At 42.0% G+C, this 16,768-nt stretch overlaps 1 protein-coding gene across 7 annotated transcripts in view; it reads right to left on the bottom strand.

The window, feature by feature from the left end:
- tmem269 (transmembrane protein 269) overlaps positions 1 to 16,768 on the bottom strand; it is a 150,824-nt gene that overhangs the window by 121,738 nt on the left and 12,318 nt on the right. For 4 of the 7 annotated variants that reach the window (XR_013578918.1, XM_078558288.1, XM_078558286.1 and 1 more), the window contains exon 2: positions 10,536 to 10,591. Coding sequence is in view for 3 of the 7 variants with exons in the window: in XM_078558288.1 (XP_078414414.1) it covers positions 10,536 to 10,560 (25 nt within the window). In the remaining 4 variants the exon portion in view is untranslated. Of the gene's footprint in view, positions 1 to 10,535; positions 10,595 to 16,768 lie in introns of all 7 variants that reach the window. The other 3 variants (XM_078558287.1, XM_078558289.1, XM_078558291.1) reach the window with 1 other exon arrangement.

Below are 16,768 nucleotides of genomic sequence, written 5' to 3' on the forward strand. Positions count from 1 at the left end.
TCGAGAAGGGTGCATCTTCCCTTGAGCAGGAAACCCTCATCAAGCCTGAAACCCCCCTAAGCCTCAGGCCACCAGAGGACATGCCAAGGTCATTACCAGCATCAGGACGTAGCTGTCAGCAGGCTGCATCCACCTCTGCTGCAGATGTCAGGGTTGCACCCTGGCGTAGTGGTAGGGTTAGGAAAGTAAAGAAATATTGAAATCACTTTTGGGTCAGGGGTGTGCAACCACTTTAAAAATATTGCACTCTTGTTCAAACATTTGATGTTCATTCAAATGGCTTGGTCAACTGAAGGTGTTGTAATTATGTACATTGCAATCCTCTTATTTCAAGGTTTAGCTATCCTCCCACACAGTAATAGTATTCCACTGTGAGATTCACATTCATGTGATGTCAACCTCACTGAAGGAAGTTTACCCACCCTTTATTGGAACTGTGTGATTAAAGCACTTGCAACCCTTCTTCCTCATGAAACACCATTGTGAGATGGCAGCTCAGCAGCCTTGAGGAATTAGGAGCAGTTGTGTTTCCTTGGTAGCAGTGACAAAGGACAAGACATGGATGGGAGGAGGACATCCCCAACCATAGCCTCATTTCACTGGCCACTGTAGTTTCTCATTAATATGGTAATGACTGCTTCAAGTAAGTTATCGCAGCGTTCTCACTGTTCCCAGAGCGAGTGCATACAGGGGGCGCCGCTGACCTTCTTAGAGATCATGGCCTGGTGAATTATGAGGCTGGAATTTGCAAGTGAGGATGCTGAACTAGCTCTCGATGTGACAGGTTGGACTCCCTTCGATTGAAATGGAATGGCATTCAGGGCCAGGAGAAATCTGGTCATCTCCCCTTGTTTTCACTTTAATAGCTACCAGATTCCAGCAAGATTAAAGTAGCATGCGCACGTCTTCCATGTCTTGCTTCCTCTGTGGTGTCATCCCATGGCCTCACCAGCCTCTTCAGGTTCCTGGGCCTCCTGATCTTCATCCTCAGAGGAGCTCTCATCCTCCTCCATTTCACCCTCTGGCAAGAGTTCACCTCTTTGCAGTGCCAGGTTGTGAAGGGCACAACACACAATGATGCGTGAAACCCTATTGGGAATATACTATAGTGCGCCAGCTGAGCGATCAAAACATCTGAAGCGCATCTTCAGCATGCCAATGGTTTGGGACCATGTGGAGCTATGAGCTAAATTATACCTCTCCTTCAAACCACTCTGACGCTGATGCACCGCTGTCAACAACTGGCGTTTCAATGGGAATCCCTTATCCCCAAGCAGCCATCCATATAGACACTCAGACCTTTCAAAAATCTGAGGCACCTGGGAGTGATTCAGGATGTATGAGTCAAGGCAACTCCCAGCGTACCTGGCACAAAGGTGCATTATTTGCTTCTGATGATCGCACACCAGCTGAACATTGATGGAATGATATCCTTTACGGTTGATAAACATTAGGGGCTGCTGCCATGGAGCCCTTAAGGCCACAAGGGTATAGTCAATTGCACCCTTGGGAAGCCTGAGACAGGCTGTGAGACTCAATGGCTTTGCAGCTATCTTCTTCAAGAGCAAACCTCATATAGCGATTTGCCTTGCTGTAGAGGGCATCTGTGACCTCCTTGATGCATCTGTGTGTCGCTGACTGTGAGATGCCGCACAAGTCTCCTGTGGGTCCTTGGAACAACCCGCATGTAAAGAAACTGAGCACAGCGGTCACCTTTAAAGCCATTAGCAGGAGATAGCCTCCCACTCTACGGGGCCTTGGGTCTCCACGAAGAATGTGGCAGATGTTATCTACCAGAACTCAGGACAAGTGCAGACATATGCGGCATTCTCTCTCTCATCTGTAAATATGAGTCTTTTTTGGTATATCCTAGGTCTGGTGACTCACTTCTGTTGTCTGGGTCTCTCCTCCTGACCCTCATGCTCTTGCTGTGGACCTTGATCCTGGACCTCAGGCGGGGCCTCCTCCTGAAGCTCAGCGTCACCTCTCCCTTCTCTTTCTCCATTGAATTAGAACCCTCGAAAAGGCCACATTCAGCCCTGGATCCATAATTGTTTTGTCCTTCCCTTTGAAATGATAGATTGAATTGATTACCGATTAATGGGTGAATACAGTTAAGATCACAATCTGTAACCAATAGCAGCTGTAATGGGCTATTGTACTTTCAGCCCCACTAGCCTTGTCGCTGATGCAGTCTTGTATCTGAGGCACTAACAGGTGACCAAAATGCCATCCCTGAGACTTAACATCTGAAACCCTCAGAGGTTGGAGAAAGTTTGAATGACATGCGCGACCTGAACTATCTAAACGCTCCTATCTCAGATCTGGCATACTAATTAACAATAAGTTGTTCATAATTAATGACTGTATACCTTTTGGGCTGTTAAGAATGCCAATTCTGGAAAACACATGACAGTCCTGCATTGAATAGATACCATATATGCTCCACTTGTGCCTCCTTAACAGTTGCCTGCATAGCCAAATTTCACATTCCTATGTGTTAATGTTGAAATGCAGTGACTGTGATTAAGCCATAGACCCCTATATTTCCATGTTAATGCGTTGAAAAAGGCATGGGTCGACATTCCAACCCTCTCCACTGAGCCCATTGCTGCTGATGCGTCCAATCTCCATGTGGACCTCTACCCTCTCCATCTAGAGGCTGTGTCCACAGTCACCTACTGAGAACGACCCACCACCCCCCTCCCCTCCCAAAACCAGGAAAGCTTCACATACCCACCCCCCGCCCCCCCCGCCGCCACCCACTTATTATGTGTACCCCATGTACAGGCTGCAGATGCCTCCCATAACTGTTACCATCCGATCTGCAGCCCAGTACAGAGATAGACAAGCTCATGGGCAGTGAATACCCTGCACACCAAGCTGTGCATTATTCCAATTAAGCACACAGCCCTTGCCCCTCCCTGGAGCAGGAGTACAACGTGGATGACATGAATAGACCTGCAGCATGAACTCATGCAGCCCATGACTGTCTCAGCTCTCTTACTCTTGACTGTGAGATCCACAGAGCCCCAAGAGTGTCTCTACTCTCTGACTCCTGACTGTAAGCCCGAGTGGCTCCACTCACACTCCTGACAGTAAGCCCCAGACCTAGGACTTTTGACTTTCAATGAGTTCCCCATTGCCCTCATGACTGAAGATTACACCTTATCCCTTCCTAACCGCCCCCCTCCACCTTAACAGTCTCCATGCGACCGTTCTCTCCCGTGCCATACTAATACACCTCCACCCTTTCCTATTCAATAGTCTGCCTGCATCCCCTCCCACTCATATATGTAGTATCCCATTCGCCCCCTCGATTGTCAATGTTTCAATTTCCCTTGTTGGGCTCCAACTTCCCACCCCTCAGTACCCCCCTGCCTGCCATTATTCCCCCTCATTCTCCACATCCTTGCAAAGCCTTTCTGCCCCCTGTTTTCCATTGTTCCCCCAACCCCTTGCAAAGCCTTTCTGCCCCCTGCCTTCCATTGTTCCCCCTCCCCCAACCCCTTGCAAAGCCTTCTTGCCCTTTTGCCCCCCTCACCTCCCGCATGTACTTGTTTTTCTTACCCCTACCCCCAACCCCAGTCAAAATGCTGGTCTCTGAATGTTCAACCCTGTCCGAGTTCTGCTGCACAGTAGTGTCCTTCAGGACAACAGTGCCACCCACCTGGAGGAGACCCACCCTACACCCCCTCCCGGTCACAATACTGGTCTCTGTCTGAATGTTGAGCCTTGCCTGACTACTGCTGCAGTGGTGTCCTTGTGACTACGAAGGCAGCAACTGGGAGCAGACCAACCTTACACCCCCAGCAGTACAGCATTCCATGGCATCGCAATAAGCCCAGTGCAGCGCTGTGGCAGGTAGGCTACATGCGCTGCACTCACCTCAAAGTCACAAGTGAAGTGAGGTCCCACTGGTGCACGCCACTCTTTTTCAAATGAGATTCAGACCAATGTGATTTCCTGCTGGCGTGATGCAAGATTGGAAGATGGCACATGATTCCTGCAAGAAGCTAATTTAATGAGCATTCACGAGATGGTAATGAATGCAAATGGCATTTACATCGCTACTCAGCGGGATACCCAACCTACCGTCGGGAAAATTGCAAACTATTTTTATGCCGGTGAGTTTCTGATTCTTTTGGCTCCTGCTAGATTCTTCATTCCCGCCTGCCACGAAACCTGTCGTGGACAAGCTGGGAAAATTCTGCCCTTTACGTCTTGTCTTTACAGCAGAAGTTATAAATTACATACCAGAAACAGAAGGTAACCAAGGGACTAATAAGAGTGAGGAACTTAAGGTAATTAATATCAAAGGAGAAAGTACTGGAGAAACTTATGGACTAAAATCTGACAAATCCACAGGATCAGATGTTCTACATCCTAGCATTCTAAAAGAGGCAATTTCAGAGACAGTGGATGTGCTGGCTACGATTTTCCAAAATACCCTGGGTTCTAGAATGCTGGAAGTTAGAAAACGTAATACCACTTTTTGAGAGAGCAGGGTGAAACAGGGAACTAATGCTGGAATAGATTATTAAGGGAATCTTACTAATGCACTTCGTGATCAAAGTCAACATGATTTACGAAAGAAAAATCATGTTTAACCAATATATTAATTTTTTTGAGGATACAACCAGTTGGGTGAATAAAGTGGAGACAGTAGATTTCCAAAAGGCATTGGATAAAGGGCCAAACAAATGTTAATGCACAAGAAAAGGGCTCATGAAATTTGGAGCAATATATTGGCATGGCTAGAGGATTGGTTAATATACAGAAAGTAAAGAGTAGGAATAAATTAGGCATTGAATCATGAGTGCCACCAGGATGAGGCTAGGGCCTCAGCTATTTATAATCTATATTAATGATTTAGTCGAAGAGACAGAGAATAATGTATCTAAGTTTGCTGACAATACAAAGATGAGTGGAAATATAAGCTGTGAGGAGGACACAAAGGGGCCGCGAAGAGATATAGACAGGTTAATTGAGTGGGTAACAAGGTGGCAAATAAAGCATAATGTGGGAAGTGTTCATCTATTCTTATGACCAAAATGAATAACTGAAGGCCAAGGGAGTAAACCCTGACAAAAACTGGTATGGAGCCCAAAGATGGATTGATACCTAACTCTGTCATCTTTCCAGCAATTCCTGCAGTCAAGCTGGTGCCAAAAGTAGTGCTCTGCATTCCTTTGGAGTCTTCTGGGGAGGTAGAGAGGGTGACCCTGATGTTTGGGCATCCCAGGGCCACACTCTGGTGAAGATATTCCAGTTTTGGTGACCACCATCACAAGACACATGGCTGCCAGGGAGAGCAAGAATAGAAAATTGTAATTTTTTTTTTAAAGTATAAAACTTGTAAATGAGAGGGGCTTAGGTGCATTTGAACAAGGAACCTAAGAAAGTAGTCCACAGGTACAAAAGCAATTAGGAAGGCAAATCAAATGTTGGCCTTTATTTCAAGAGGACTGGAGTATAGGAATAAGGAATTCTTGCTATAATTGTACAAGGTTCTGGTGAGACGGTATGGAGTAGTGTGTGCAATTTTGGTGTCCATATTTAAGGAAGGATATACTTGCTTTGGAGGCAGTACAGCGCACGTTCACTAGATTGGTTCCTGGGATGAGAGGCTTGTCCCATGATGAGACGCTGAGTAAATTGGGCCTATACTCTCTGGAGTTGAAGAGTGCAAGAAGTGATCTAATTGAAATATACAAGGTTTTGATGGGGCTTGACAGGGAAGATGCAGAGGTTATTTCCCCTGGGTGGGGAATTTAGAACATGGGGGAAAGTGCCAGAATAAAGGGCTCACTCATTTAGGACTGATGCGAGGAAAAATTTCTTCATTTAGAGGGTTGTGAATCTTTGGCACTCTATGCCTCAAGTGATATATGGATCCTCCATTGTTGAGTGTATTTAAAGCTAAGATAGGCAGATTTTCGGTCTCAGGGAATCAAGGGATATGGGAAGAGGGCAGAAAAAGTGGAGTTGAGGCAGAAGATCAGCTATGATCATACCCAATGGTGAAGCAGCTGGAGGAGCCATATGGTTTACTTCTGCTTCTACTTCTTATGTTCTTAACCCGCAACCTTCTGCCTCAAAAAGCAACAATGCTACCAACTGAGCCACAGCTGACACGAATAAAGATTAATTTGCTTCTTTAACTGTGCCAAAGGTACTTCTTGAATAAATTCCCTTGGCACAGGACTGCATGAACGAAAAGGTTATGCTTAATATGTATAAATTCAGTCATTATTTTTAGAGTTACCCATTAAATTTAAATAAAGGTAGTGTTTTCACAAATTGCTGCTATGCTATATTTGGTAATAATTCCTTTGAATATAGTAACTTAGATGAAATTCCTGTATTAGTTCCATCAGATAAAATTCCTAAGTTTATGGTACTAAGAATGCTGGACTTTACAAGATGGTTATGCTTCCAAATGCCTCCTTTAACTTAAGGTAAAATTGGGAATTCTGGAAGTACCCACACCCCAGCTCAGAGACATGCCGATGTGGTCTGGTTGCCACTGGGTGAAACTCTAACAGAAACCTATTGAAATGACAAGTGAGAGTTTCCAAACCTTTCCACAGTGACTCACAATAAAAGGGACAGCTGAGGCACAATGTGAGACACAAAGCAACCACTGCTATGGTGAAGTGCAGAAAGGGACTGTTTTGTTTTACTAAACAAGCAGGATGCTTATGAGAGTTGTTTTTCTGTTTGAAAGAAAGGTGACAGAACAGACAGGACTTTCAGGGATTTAAGGAACAAGGAGTTGCGGAGGTGGGCCTCACTAGTGAAAGTCAGATCTGGAAGACTCAGGCCAAGTGAAACAGCTTTTGAAGAACACTAGGGAGAAATGAACCTGCAGGAGGTCTTGGATAACTTTGGACTGGTTTTTATAATGTACAGCTGCCAGAAGCGCAGTGGATAGCGAAAAGGTTGTAAGACATGTCAATTGCGTTAGTTAACGCGAAAGTACCTTTTCTTTAGTTCCAGGTATTAGTTGTCGGTTAATTAATATTTGATCTAAATGTTAATTAACATTTGATTTGTTACAGAAAAGTGAAATCTTACCCAACAAAAATAAATTGGTGGTCATTTGAGAAATTCACCTCTTAAAAGTTATTGATCTTTCTGGAGATCATAATATGAAAGTTTTGACATATACATACAAAAAATTGAAATGACCGTGACTATTTCCAACAATGGCTTCACCTGGAGTTTTAGTCCTCAGCCTTTATTAATTCCAAGTCCACCTTTTTCCATGGAAAGAACAAAGTTGCAAATACAGGTGGGTCAATTTTCAGCCACAAAGGGATGGGTGGAAAAGACACCAGGTTTGATCCCTGCACCTGAATGGTGAGCTTTGAGGAAGCTTTCATATTTGACCTCATTCACATTAAGCGGGTATACAGGACAGACTATCCAAAGAATGATCCAGAATTGGGAAAGGACATCGATCAGCAGTTGGATTGGGGACTTGGGGTCAGGGCTGGTTGGGAAATGGCTTGCACTCTTTTAACCTTAGTTGGGAGAACTCCCTGCTCCTCCAGGTTCCACATTCAATAAGGCCTCTGCCAGTTAGCACGTTGTTGTGTTGGGCAAATGAGGATTTGAGAATGGGTCATGTAAGATGAGGATGATATCAATTTAACTAATTTATTTCCCCTTTAAATGTTCTCGCATGCAATAACTTCAGCAGAACTTACACAGTGAAAATTGTCAGCTGTAAGAACATGTGCTTCACTATTAATACAATTAATGTAAAAAAACTGATACAAATAATTTCTAAATGTTTTTCGATCCCCTCCATTAAATCCAGTACATCATTGCAAATCTTTTCATTTTACACTAGTTTAGGGTCTACACCTTTCTAGAGATTAAAAAAGGAATCATCTCCAAAAGAGCTATTGTTTAAGAAAAATAAATACACCGTAATCTCTCCAGTCCAGAAATCTATCATTCAGAACCACTAGTTGTCCAGAAATAATTTGAGCAGACCCAAGTAACTCACGTCATCTTTTTAGTACAGTACTTTGGGAGCGGAAACATAGAAAATTTGGATATTTGGATAAGTAAAACAGCTTTTATTACTGCTTTATGTTTTATCACTGTTTTATGTTTCAAGTAAATATTTATATCTATGGTGCTTCCTATTTCACACACTTATGGTTAGGCATTCTAACATCATGCTAAAATCCAGAAAATTCAGAAATGACTTGATTCCAAGTAGTCCGGACTGGAGAGGTTACACTTTAGTGGAACATAATTTAATGGTGCCATTTGACTTAAAGATCATTTGAACACTTAAAGAAGGGAACCCTCTGAGAGTCAATGTTACTTCCTCCATTTACTCTAGTTGATCTCTTACAGCAGTGCTCTGAATTTATTGCTGAGATTCTTATCCAGGCCTTTGTCATTCTGATCTGTAAATGGCATATGATCTGCAGAATGTAATTGCATATCTCTTAAGTGTCATGCATTTTCAAGCAAAACATTGCATAAAATGACCAGGTGAGGATTGAAAAAAAAGATACATCAGTTCAAATGTTGGCAAAGCAATGGAAAAGGTTAATCTCCCCTCTTCAAAAAGCAAATTACAAACTAAGCATAAAATTAAGTTTCTCTTTCTCTCCATTTTCTCAAACAGCAAGTAATGAAAAACTAAGAAATCAGTTAGGAGTGTTACTGAGTCCAGTATTGTAAGGGTACTGTCAACAATGATGATCATTAACTTAGGTTGCTAATGTCACATTAACTATGTATAACAGTATGTTCTGTTCCTTCTCACTTGGTAGCAACTTCCATAATATACTAGTGTTATTAGCATTCACTGTTAGAACCAGAAGCTGGTGGTGAAAAAAAAATCAATTGATGTTAAAGAAAAATTATAACAAAAAAAAAATGCTTTTCTGAACACCTGGTTGAATAATGGATTCTAGTTCTTTAAAGTAAAAATGATTCTTTGAAAGGGGCAGAAATTATGATGATTACACTAAATTTGCTCTGTTTTTCATTGGTACTAAGAACTTGCAAACTGGCACTACTGGCTTTTGCAAAGCATACATGTGTTTCACAATTGAGATGTACAAAAATAGATAACATGCAAAATTCAAAATCTAATTTTTGTGCAATTCTTGTGGCAAAACATGGAGAAGCAGGACTATCAGATCGCTATCAGCTTTTACATCACATCATTATTTTTTCATTACTCACAGAATCACTTCTGCATGTTTGGAAGCGAACGGACCTTGGGGAAAATATCAGCACATCCACCCACATGCCATTTGAAACATGAATTATTTCAACATTTTTTTAAAATGGCAATATTTCATATCAAACTGCAAAGCAATTATGTAAGCATAAGGGTCACACTACCATAGAGTTTCACTTTGTTATATTCCTCTTATACCAACAAGGGATCAAAATAGGGCAATTTGTCAGCTTACTATGTGTTTTTACGATTGTTTGTTCTATAACGTTTCCTAGTGCAGTCAGTATATTCACACATTTACATTGCTTTCTGTGCACATTCCACCAAACCCAGGTTTAAAGAATAGGTTCTGCTTATCATCTTAAGCAAAAGCAAAATTGAAGCTTTGTAAAGCAAATGTTACCCACTTTTAGCCATCAATGCAAATCTTCAGGCCTTTCCACAATATGATAAGGTTCCTCAAAATCTTATTCAAAAGGCATCCATATGGACTCCTCACCTCAAAAAGATAGCTGCTCTACCTTAATATCTTCCCTCCTAATGCTGTTTACATCACAGATTTGCATGGCCTACGTTGATAATTCTTTTCCTGTAGGCGGTGCTTAGATTTCTTCCAATCCACGTAATCACTGTGGCTCTCCCAGTTGAAAACTTCTTTGGCAATATTCCATAGACCCTGGCCAGCTCCTACCAGATTCTTACTCATCAAAAAGAACTGAATACCAAATGCAATTTTAATTGCAAGGGGATTCATTCTGCAGCCATTGCTGTGGAGCAACTAAAATAAAACACCGTTTTACTCGAGAAGAACTGAATAATTAAGGGCAAAATTCAATCCAGGCTATGTTTGGTCAAAACAATTTTGGCTTGGTTCAGAATTTGGTCCTGTCCTTGCTCTAAATATATGGGTACCACTACTTCAAGCCCTTATGACAACCATTTACAAAATGCAGATTATATAACTTTTCAGTCATTAGAAATATTTGCAGGTAGTATTGTGTTTTGTAGCAATTAATTTAATGGATTATTTTTTTTTTTCAGTACATTCTTCTGTAGTCCATCACTGTTTACATCTGGAATTAGGTCTTACATCATGTTCTAATACCAGAAAATAAGATTTACCACTTAAACCACTGAACAACTACCTGTAAAAAAGTTAGGTGGGATGTGGTGGGGTATGCAGGATTTAGATAATAGACAAGCTAAAACAAAAATAACTGAGAACTCGAGAACGAAAATTCAGAGGCAGCAAATACAAGTTTGTGTGTTACTTATTACAACTGGCAAAGTTAAGTGACTGGCAATATGTACTTACTGGAAGGGGGGCTCAGTATAAACATCTTGCCTTAACTTGTGAAATTGATTAATCTTCTGCTGAAAGACAAAGAACAAAAATATGCAGTAACATTAGGAATAAACCCACTAATTAACACAGGGTTATATCTATTTTTTCCCCAAATGGGGTTGAACCAAAAAGCTAGGATGAGATTCAAAAACAAATTCATATCTGAAAATGAAGCAGTATGGATTTACTTGTGGTTCAGATTTGAGTGTTTGTTTGTCCAATTCATTTAGGTCAAGCCTGCAGACAGTCACTGTTTGTTAGTGGAATTATGGTATCTGAACAATCAGTACTTTTTGACTTATCATTGGAATTAAGTTATGAAAACATAAAAGCAATGAAGGTATTGAATTTTACTGTTCCAACTGGAAATGAGCCAACTGATCAATGCAACTGAATGTAATTTTTGCAATATAAAAAGTGGCTTCAGATGGGGTGGGAGAGAAAAAGGAAAGTGGAACATGAACTATTCTTGCAGCACACTCTGATATTCTTACTCATTTAAGCCTGTTCGTTTGCCTCATGATTTGATGACGTGAAAAAAATGTTTTTTTTTAAAAACTGGAAGAAAGCAAGGAAGAGATGAGATAGAGAGGACAAGTAGTTACTTTGCGAAGTTGCTGCAGGTTATATATCACTCATTTCAATTGACACAAAATAAGAAATAGTGCCTGATGTAGACCATTTGGCCTTTCAAGCTTGCTCTACCATTGAACAAGATCATGGTTGATCTACCTCAAGTATACTTTCCTGCTCTTATCTCCATATCCCTTAGACCCAAAATTGTATTGAGATCTGTCTTGAATATATTCAATGGCCAAGCATCCACAGCCCTCCGGTGTTAGACAATTCCAAATATTTGGAATTTGAATGAAAAAAATTCTAATTTCGGTCCTAAATGCCATCCACCCTGATTTGACATTGCAACCCTGAGATCTAGATTCCCCAGCCAGGACAAACATTTTTGCAGCATCCCATCAGTCAAGCCCCTTAAGAATTTTATGTTTCGGTTAGCTCACCTCTCATTCTAAACATGGGAGAATATAAGCCTAGACTATTCGCTTTCTCCTCAGGACAATCCCCTCATCCCAGGATCCTAATGAAACTTACTTGTGGTCACAAGAGAGGAGTGCATCATGTCATCAGTGAAATTTGTACAAGTTTAGTATCAATGACCCTTGATTACCTGCAGGCCAAACCCAACAGACACGACAGTAGGATGATATCAGATATGAGGCCTGGGCTTGCACGAGTGGCAGAATCAGGCTGCCACTCTGCTCCTAGTTTCTTACCCAGAAAGCCGACCGCTCCTTTCTCACCCGACTTTCTGACTCAGGCCAAGCACAAACAGTGTAGTGCAGTGCACTCCTGAGGTCTTCAGTCAAGGGCTGAGAGTCAGAGGTAAGGAAGCCACGCACCCATTTTTATGGCACCAGCTGCTGTAAAGCAGCTAAGTTTAAAGGTCCAACCACTTTCAGAAGCCAAGGAGAAGGTAGGTTTGTAAGGTAAGTGGGTAGGACGGTCAGTGTGGTGGGGAGTCAGGTAGTGGTCAGTGGGGCGGGTGGTTGGGTAGTGTTCAGTACGATTAGTTACTCAGGAGTTAGGAGTGGTTTTAATTCCAACTTTTTCTGGGTTACTGTTACTGTAAGACAGTCGGAACCATCCGAAGTTTGCGATTTTTATCCTAGTTTCGGATGGTTCCAATTGCAGGGCAATTGCCCAATGCAAGTTTGAACTTCCCAGGCAATTGCCATGCAGGCCATGATTTTTGTAGCATTCCATGCCACTCTCCAGAAAGATCTAATCTGAGAGAAGGAAGGATGAAAAGTGCTGAAGCTGTCATCATCTCTCAACAACTCAGACAGGAAGGAATTAAATCTGTGCATCATTATATGAGAATTTGTGGACTGATCACTGCACTAACCAAATGCTGGGATAAATATTCTGTGTTTCATCAATACATGAAGTTCATGCAACTGCTCAATAAGTAGCACTTTTAAAATCACAAAATCCAGAGATCACATATTCAGATTCAAACAGTTCTGAAATGAACATACATATAATATTCTGAAGTCCCATGTTGGAACAGCCTGAGCAACAAAAGAAAATGGACCGAGATATCCTTAATAACACTTTCACTAAGTATATTCAGTTTGCCCCTCTTGCAGGCTCATCCAAGAAAGGAGCTGCAGCCCTTTCAATTGCAGATAATCAGAAAGCTCAAGAGATTCTGAGCCACATAAAGCAGTGGAAACTACCTTACGCGGTAGCCCAATGAGCACTCTCTAAAGCATCCAAAACTGACTACTGACAAAGTGTGCACATTGCCTTCTGCGTCTGATCTCTAAACAACAAGTATGTGATATGCCAGGTTTCACCGAGGGTGTGCTGCTTGTGGATGTTTGATTTAGTGAACATGGTAGGTTATTTCCATCCAGGGCATGCATTGCATAAAAGGGTTTTGAAGCTTCAGCTCCTCTTGAGAAAGTATTGTGGTTTTCCCCAAGCAATGAGATTTGCTGTGCCTTGGTGAAGGTGAGATAAAGGGCTTCATTTGAGTATTGGGTCAGCAGGTTCTTCTATTGAGAGTATGATTCCCAATTAAGGCGGCTTCAAAGCCACCCAACTTAGTGAGAGGATAACTCAGCAAGATGGAATTTCTGCTTGAGAACAAGAACGCAACAAATTTAACCTCTGCAGCTGTGTTACAAGGTGTTACGCTTCGATGGAATGTGCATAAAACCAATGGTACGTCTCCAAGACCTTGGTGGAAAAAAATAACAGAAAATGCTGGAAAAACTCAGGTCTGGCAGCATCTCTGCTAACAGGAACTAATGTTTTGAGTCCAACATCTGGGGGGTGGGGGTGGGGTGGGGTGGAGCAGGGGCGGTTACCATTAATCAGAAACTGAACTGGACTAGCTATATTAATACTTTGACTACAGGAACAGGTCACAGGCTGGAATCCTGTGGTGAGTAACTCACCTCCTGGTTCCCCAAAGCCTATCCACCATCTATAAGGCACAAGTCAGGAGTGTGATGGAATACTCTCCACTTGCCTGGGTGAGTGCAGCTCCAACAACACAAGAAACTTGACACTATCCAGGACACAGCTACCCACTTGGATGGCATCCCATCCACAAACATTTACTCCCTCCAGCACCAACACATAGTGGCAGTGTGTACCATCTACATTACAGGAACTCACCAAGCCTCCTCAGACAGCACTTTCCAAACCCACGACCACTACTATCTAGAAGAACAAGGGCAGCAGATACATGGGAACACCGCCACCTGCAAGCTCCCCGCCAAGCCGTTCACCATCCTAACTTGGAAATATAATCACCATTCCTTCACTGTCACCGAGTTGTCATGAAACTAACATTTGTTTCATTATATTATTGTGGTTTATTGTAAAGTAGGTTTATGGGGGTAAATATGGTTGGGTCTGTGTGTGATTTAATTACATTTGGAGTCAAGTAGACTACAAGCTTCGAAAGAAGCTAAATGCTTGACATGCTAATGAGTAATTGGCTTAGCATGTGAGGTGTGAATGGAATTTGCATTTCTTCAGATAAAATGAAGAGATTTGGATTTCAGAGGGATCTTAGTCTGTTTACAACTAGCCAGGTAAGCAAGGCTAAGGAATGTGTTTATTTTTCCCAAAGGTTACTGGCAATAGTGGCAATGTGAAAGTTATTATATTGTGAGGAAGATACAGTTTCAAAGACATATGGGACAATATAATTTACATATTAAAAAGAGAAACATATATAAAAGGAGGATGAAAGGCTAAGTGGAAAGAGAAGGCCATGTAAGATCTAACAGGAGTGTGTGAAATAGCCTTAATGAAGCCTCCAGCATTTGAGCCTAAGTCTGCTATATAATGAAACTGAAAAGTCATTTGGAATTCCACTGTCAAGTGGGTATTCTGTTGATTTGCTGGTTCTGTTTTAAATCTGAAATCTATTCTGGACTGTTGCCTTAAAGGGAGTGTAACTGGGAGTCAGGATAATTAGGAATTTTAGGAGTTATTATAGTAGTAAGTAATTGTAGTCTTATGTATGCACTTGAAATCTTTTATATTTTGTTAATAAATATTTTAATTTAATTTTTAAAATCTCTAAAGGTCTTGGACTTAATACTTCTGAATTTAGTGCACACATCTCGTAATAAATACAAATTACAAAGCATTGTGACAGCACGAGCCAGTTTCCCTTGTGGATGTGCTCTGCCTGGCATACATCACCTGCCATGTCAGAACAGAGTCAAAATCCTTCCCTCCCTAACAGCACTGTGGGTGTACCTACATCACATGGACTGCAGTAGTTGAAGGCAGCAGCTCACCACCACCTTATGGGAAATTAGGAACGGGCAATAAATGCTGGCCTAGCCAGCAGCACCCACATCCCATGAGTGAATAAAAAAAAGACTCAAGTCATATTGGACTTGAAACGCTACCTGTTTCTCTCCACAGGTACTTCCAGTCATGACAACTCGGTGACAGTCCAGAATTTTCTTGTTTTTATTTCAGATTTGCAGCATCCGCAGTACTTTGCTTTTACCTTTGTGAAAAGGGTTGGAACGTTCCTCCCAACCGGCCCCCTCCAAGAAAAGGGGATTCAGCGTCCAATTTGAGAACAGTGATGCACCAAGTCCGACTACTTTTAATAGTATTAAGAATTTCCTCTATATAATGGTGATATTCATCTCTGAAATTATCGAAGAGAGGAAAAAGCTCACTTTAACTAAGTTGTCTGGATCAGAGCCACTTGCTGTTCCGTAACTAACTTCCTGAGGAATAACAGAACTAAAAACAAAAATTTAGTTTAATTTTTTTCGGTGGTGGTTCTTTCGTTAATGCCTTAGCCATCAGTTTCTGGAACTTGGGAGTTAAGCTAACTAATGCATTTATCATGATAGATATAGAAGCTATCCTAGTGGGAAATCAAAATGAGGAAATGGCAGATATACTGAATAATTACTGTGTGTCAACATCGACATGGGGGAAGAATTCAGATGCAAGACATCCAAAGGACACTAATGTTGAATTAGGATCAGGGACTCACCAAAATGAACAAAAGTAACAGTAAATAGGAAAATATTTTTTACAGGATGCACATGCAGTTGGCTAGGCCAGCATTTGATGCTCATCTCTAATTACCAGAATCACAGTGCAGAAGAGGCCCTTCGGCCCATCGAGTCTGCACCAACACGTGAGAAACACCCTCAAGAAGATGGTAGTGAGCCACCATCTTGAACCACAACAGTCCAAGTGGTGTTGGTAGATCCACAATGCTATTAGGGAGAGAGTTCCAAGGTATTGATCCAGTGAAAATGAAGGAAATTCCAAGTCAGGCTAATGTGTGGATTGGAGGCAAACTTGCAGGTGGCGTTCCCATACGCCTGCTGCACTTGTCCTTCTAGGTGGTAGAGATAGCAGGTTTGGAAGATGCTCTCCAAGGAAGCTGGATGAGTTGCTGCAGTGCAGCTTGTAGATGGTACACACTGCTGCCATTGTGAGTCAGTGGTAGTGGGAGTGAAAGTTTGTGGATGGGGTGCCAATCAAGTGGACTGCTTTGTCCTGGATGGTGTTGAATTTCTTGAGCATTGTTGGAGCTGCACTCATCCAGATAAGTGGAGACTATTCCATTACTCATGATTTGTGCCTTGTAGAGATGGTGGACAGGCTTTGGGGAGTCAGAAGGCAAGTTACTCGTTGCAGACTTCCCAGCCTCTGACCTGCTCTTGTAACCACAGTATTTATATGGTTGGTCTCATTCACTTTCTGGTCAATGGTAACCCCAGGATGTTGATGGTCTGGAATTCAATGTTGGTAATGCCATTGAATGTCAAGGGGAAATGGTTGGATTCTCTCTTGTCGGATATGGTAATTGCCTGGCACTTGTGTGGCACGAATGTTACTTGCCACTTATCAGCCCAAGCCTGAATGTTGTCCAGGTCTTGATGCATATGGGCATGGACTGCTTCAGTATTTGGGGAGTCATGAATGGTGCTGAACATCATGTAATCATCAGCAAACATTCCCACTTCAGACCTTACGATGGAGGGAAGCTCATTGATGAAACAACTGAAGATGGTTGGGCTGAGGACACTACCTTGATGAACTCCTGATGTGATGTCCTGGGGCTGGGATGATTTGCCCCCAACAATCAGTCATCACCTTTGTGCTAGACATGACTTCAA

This window comes from Cetorhinus maximus, chromosome 15 (genome assembly GCF_964194155.1).
Source record: "Cetorhinus maximus chromosome 15, sCetMax3.hap1.1, whole genome shotgun sequence".
NCBI lineage: Eukaryota > Metazoa > Chordata > Chondrichthyes > Lamniformes > Cetorhinidae > Cetorhinus > Cetorhinus maximus.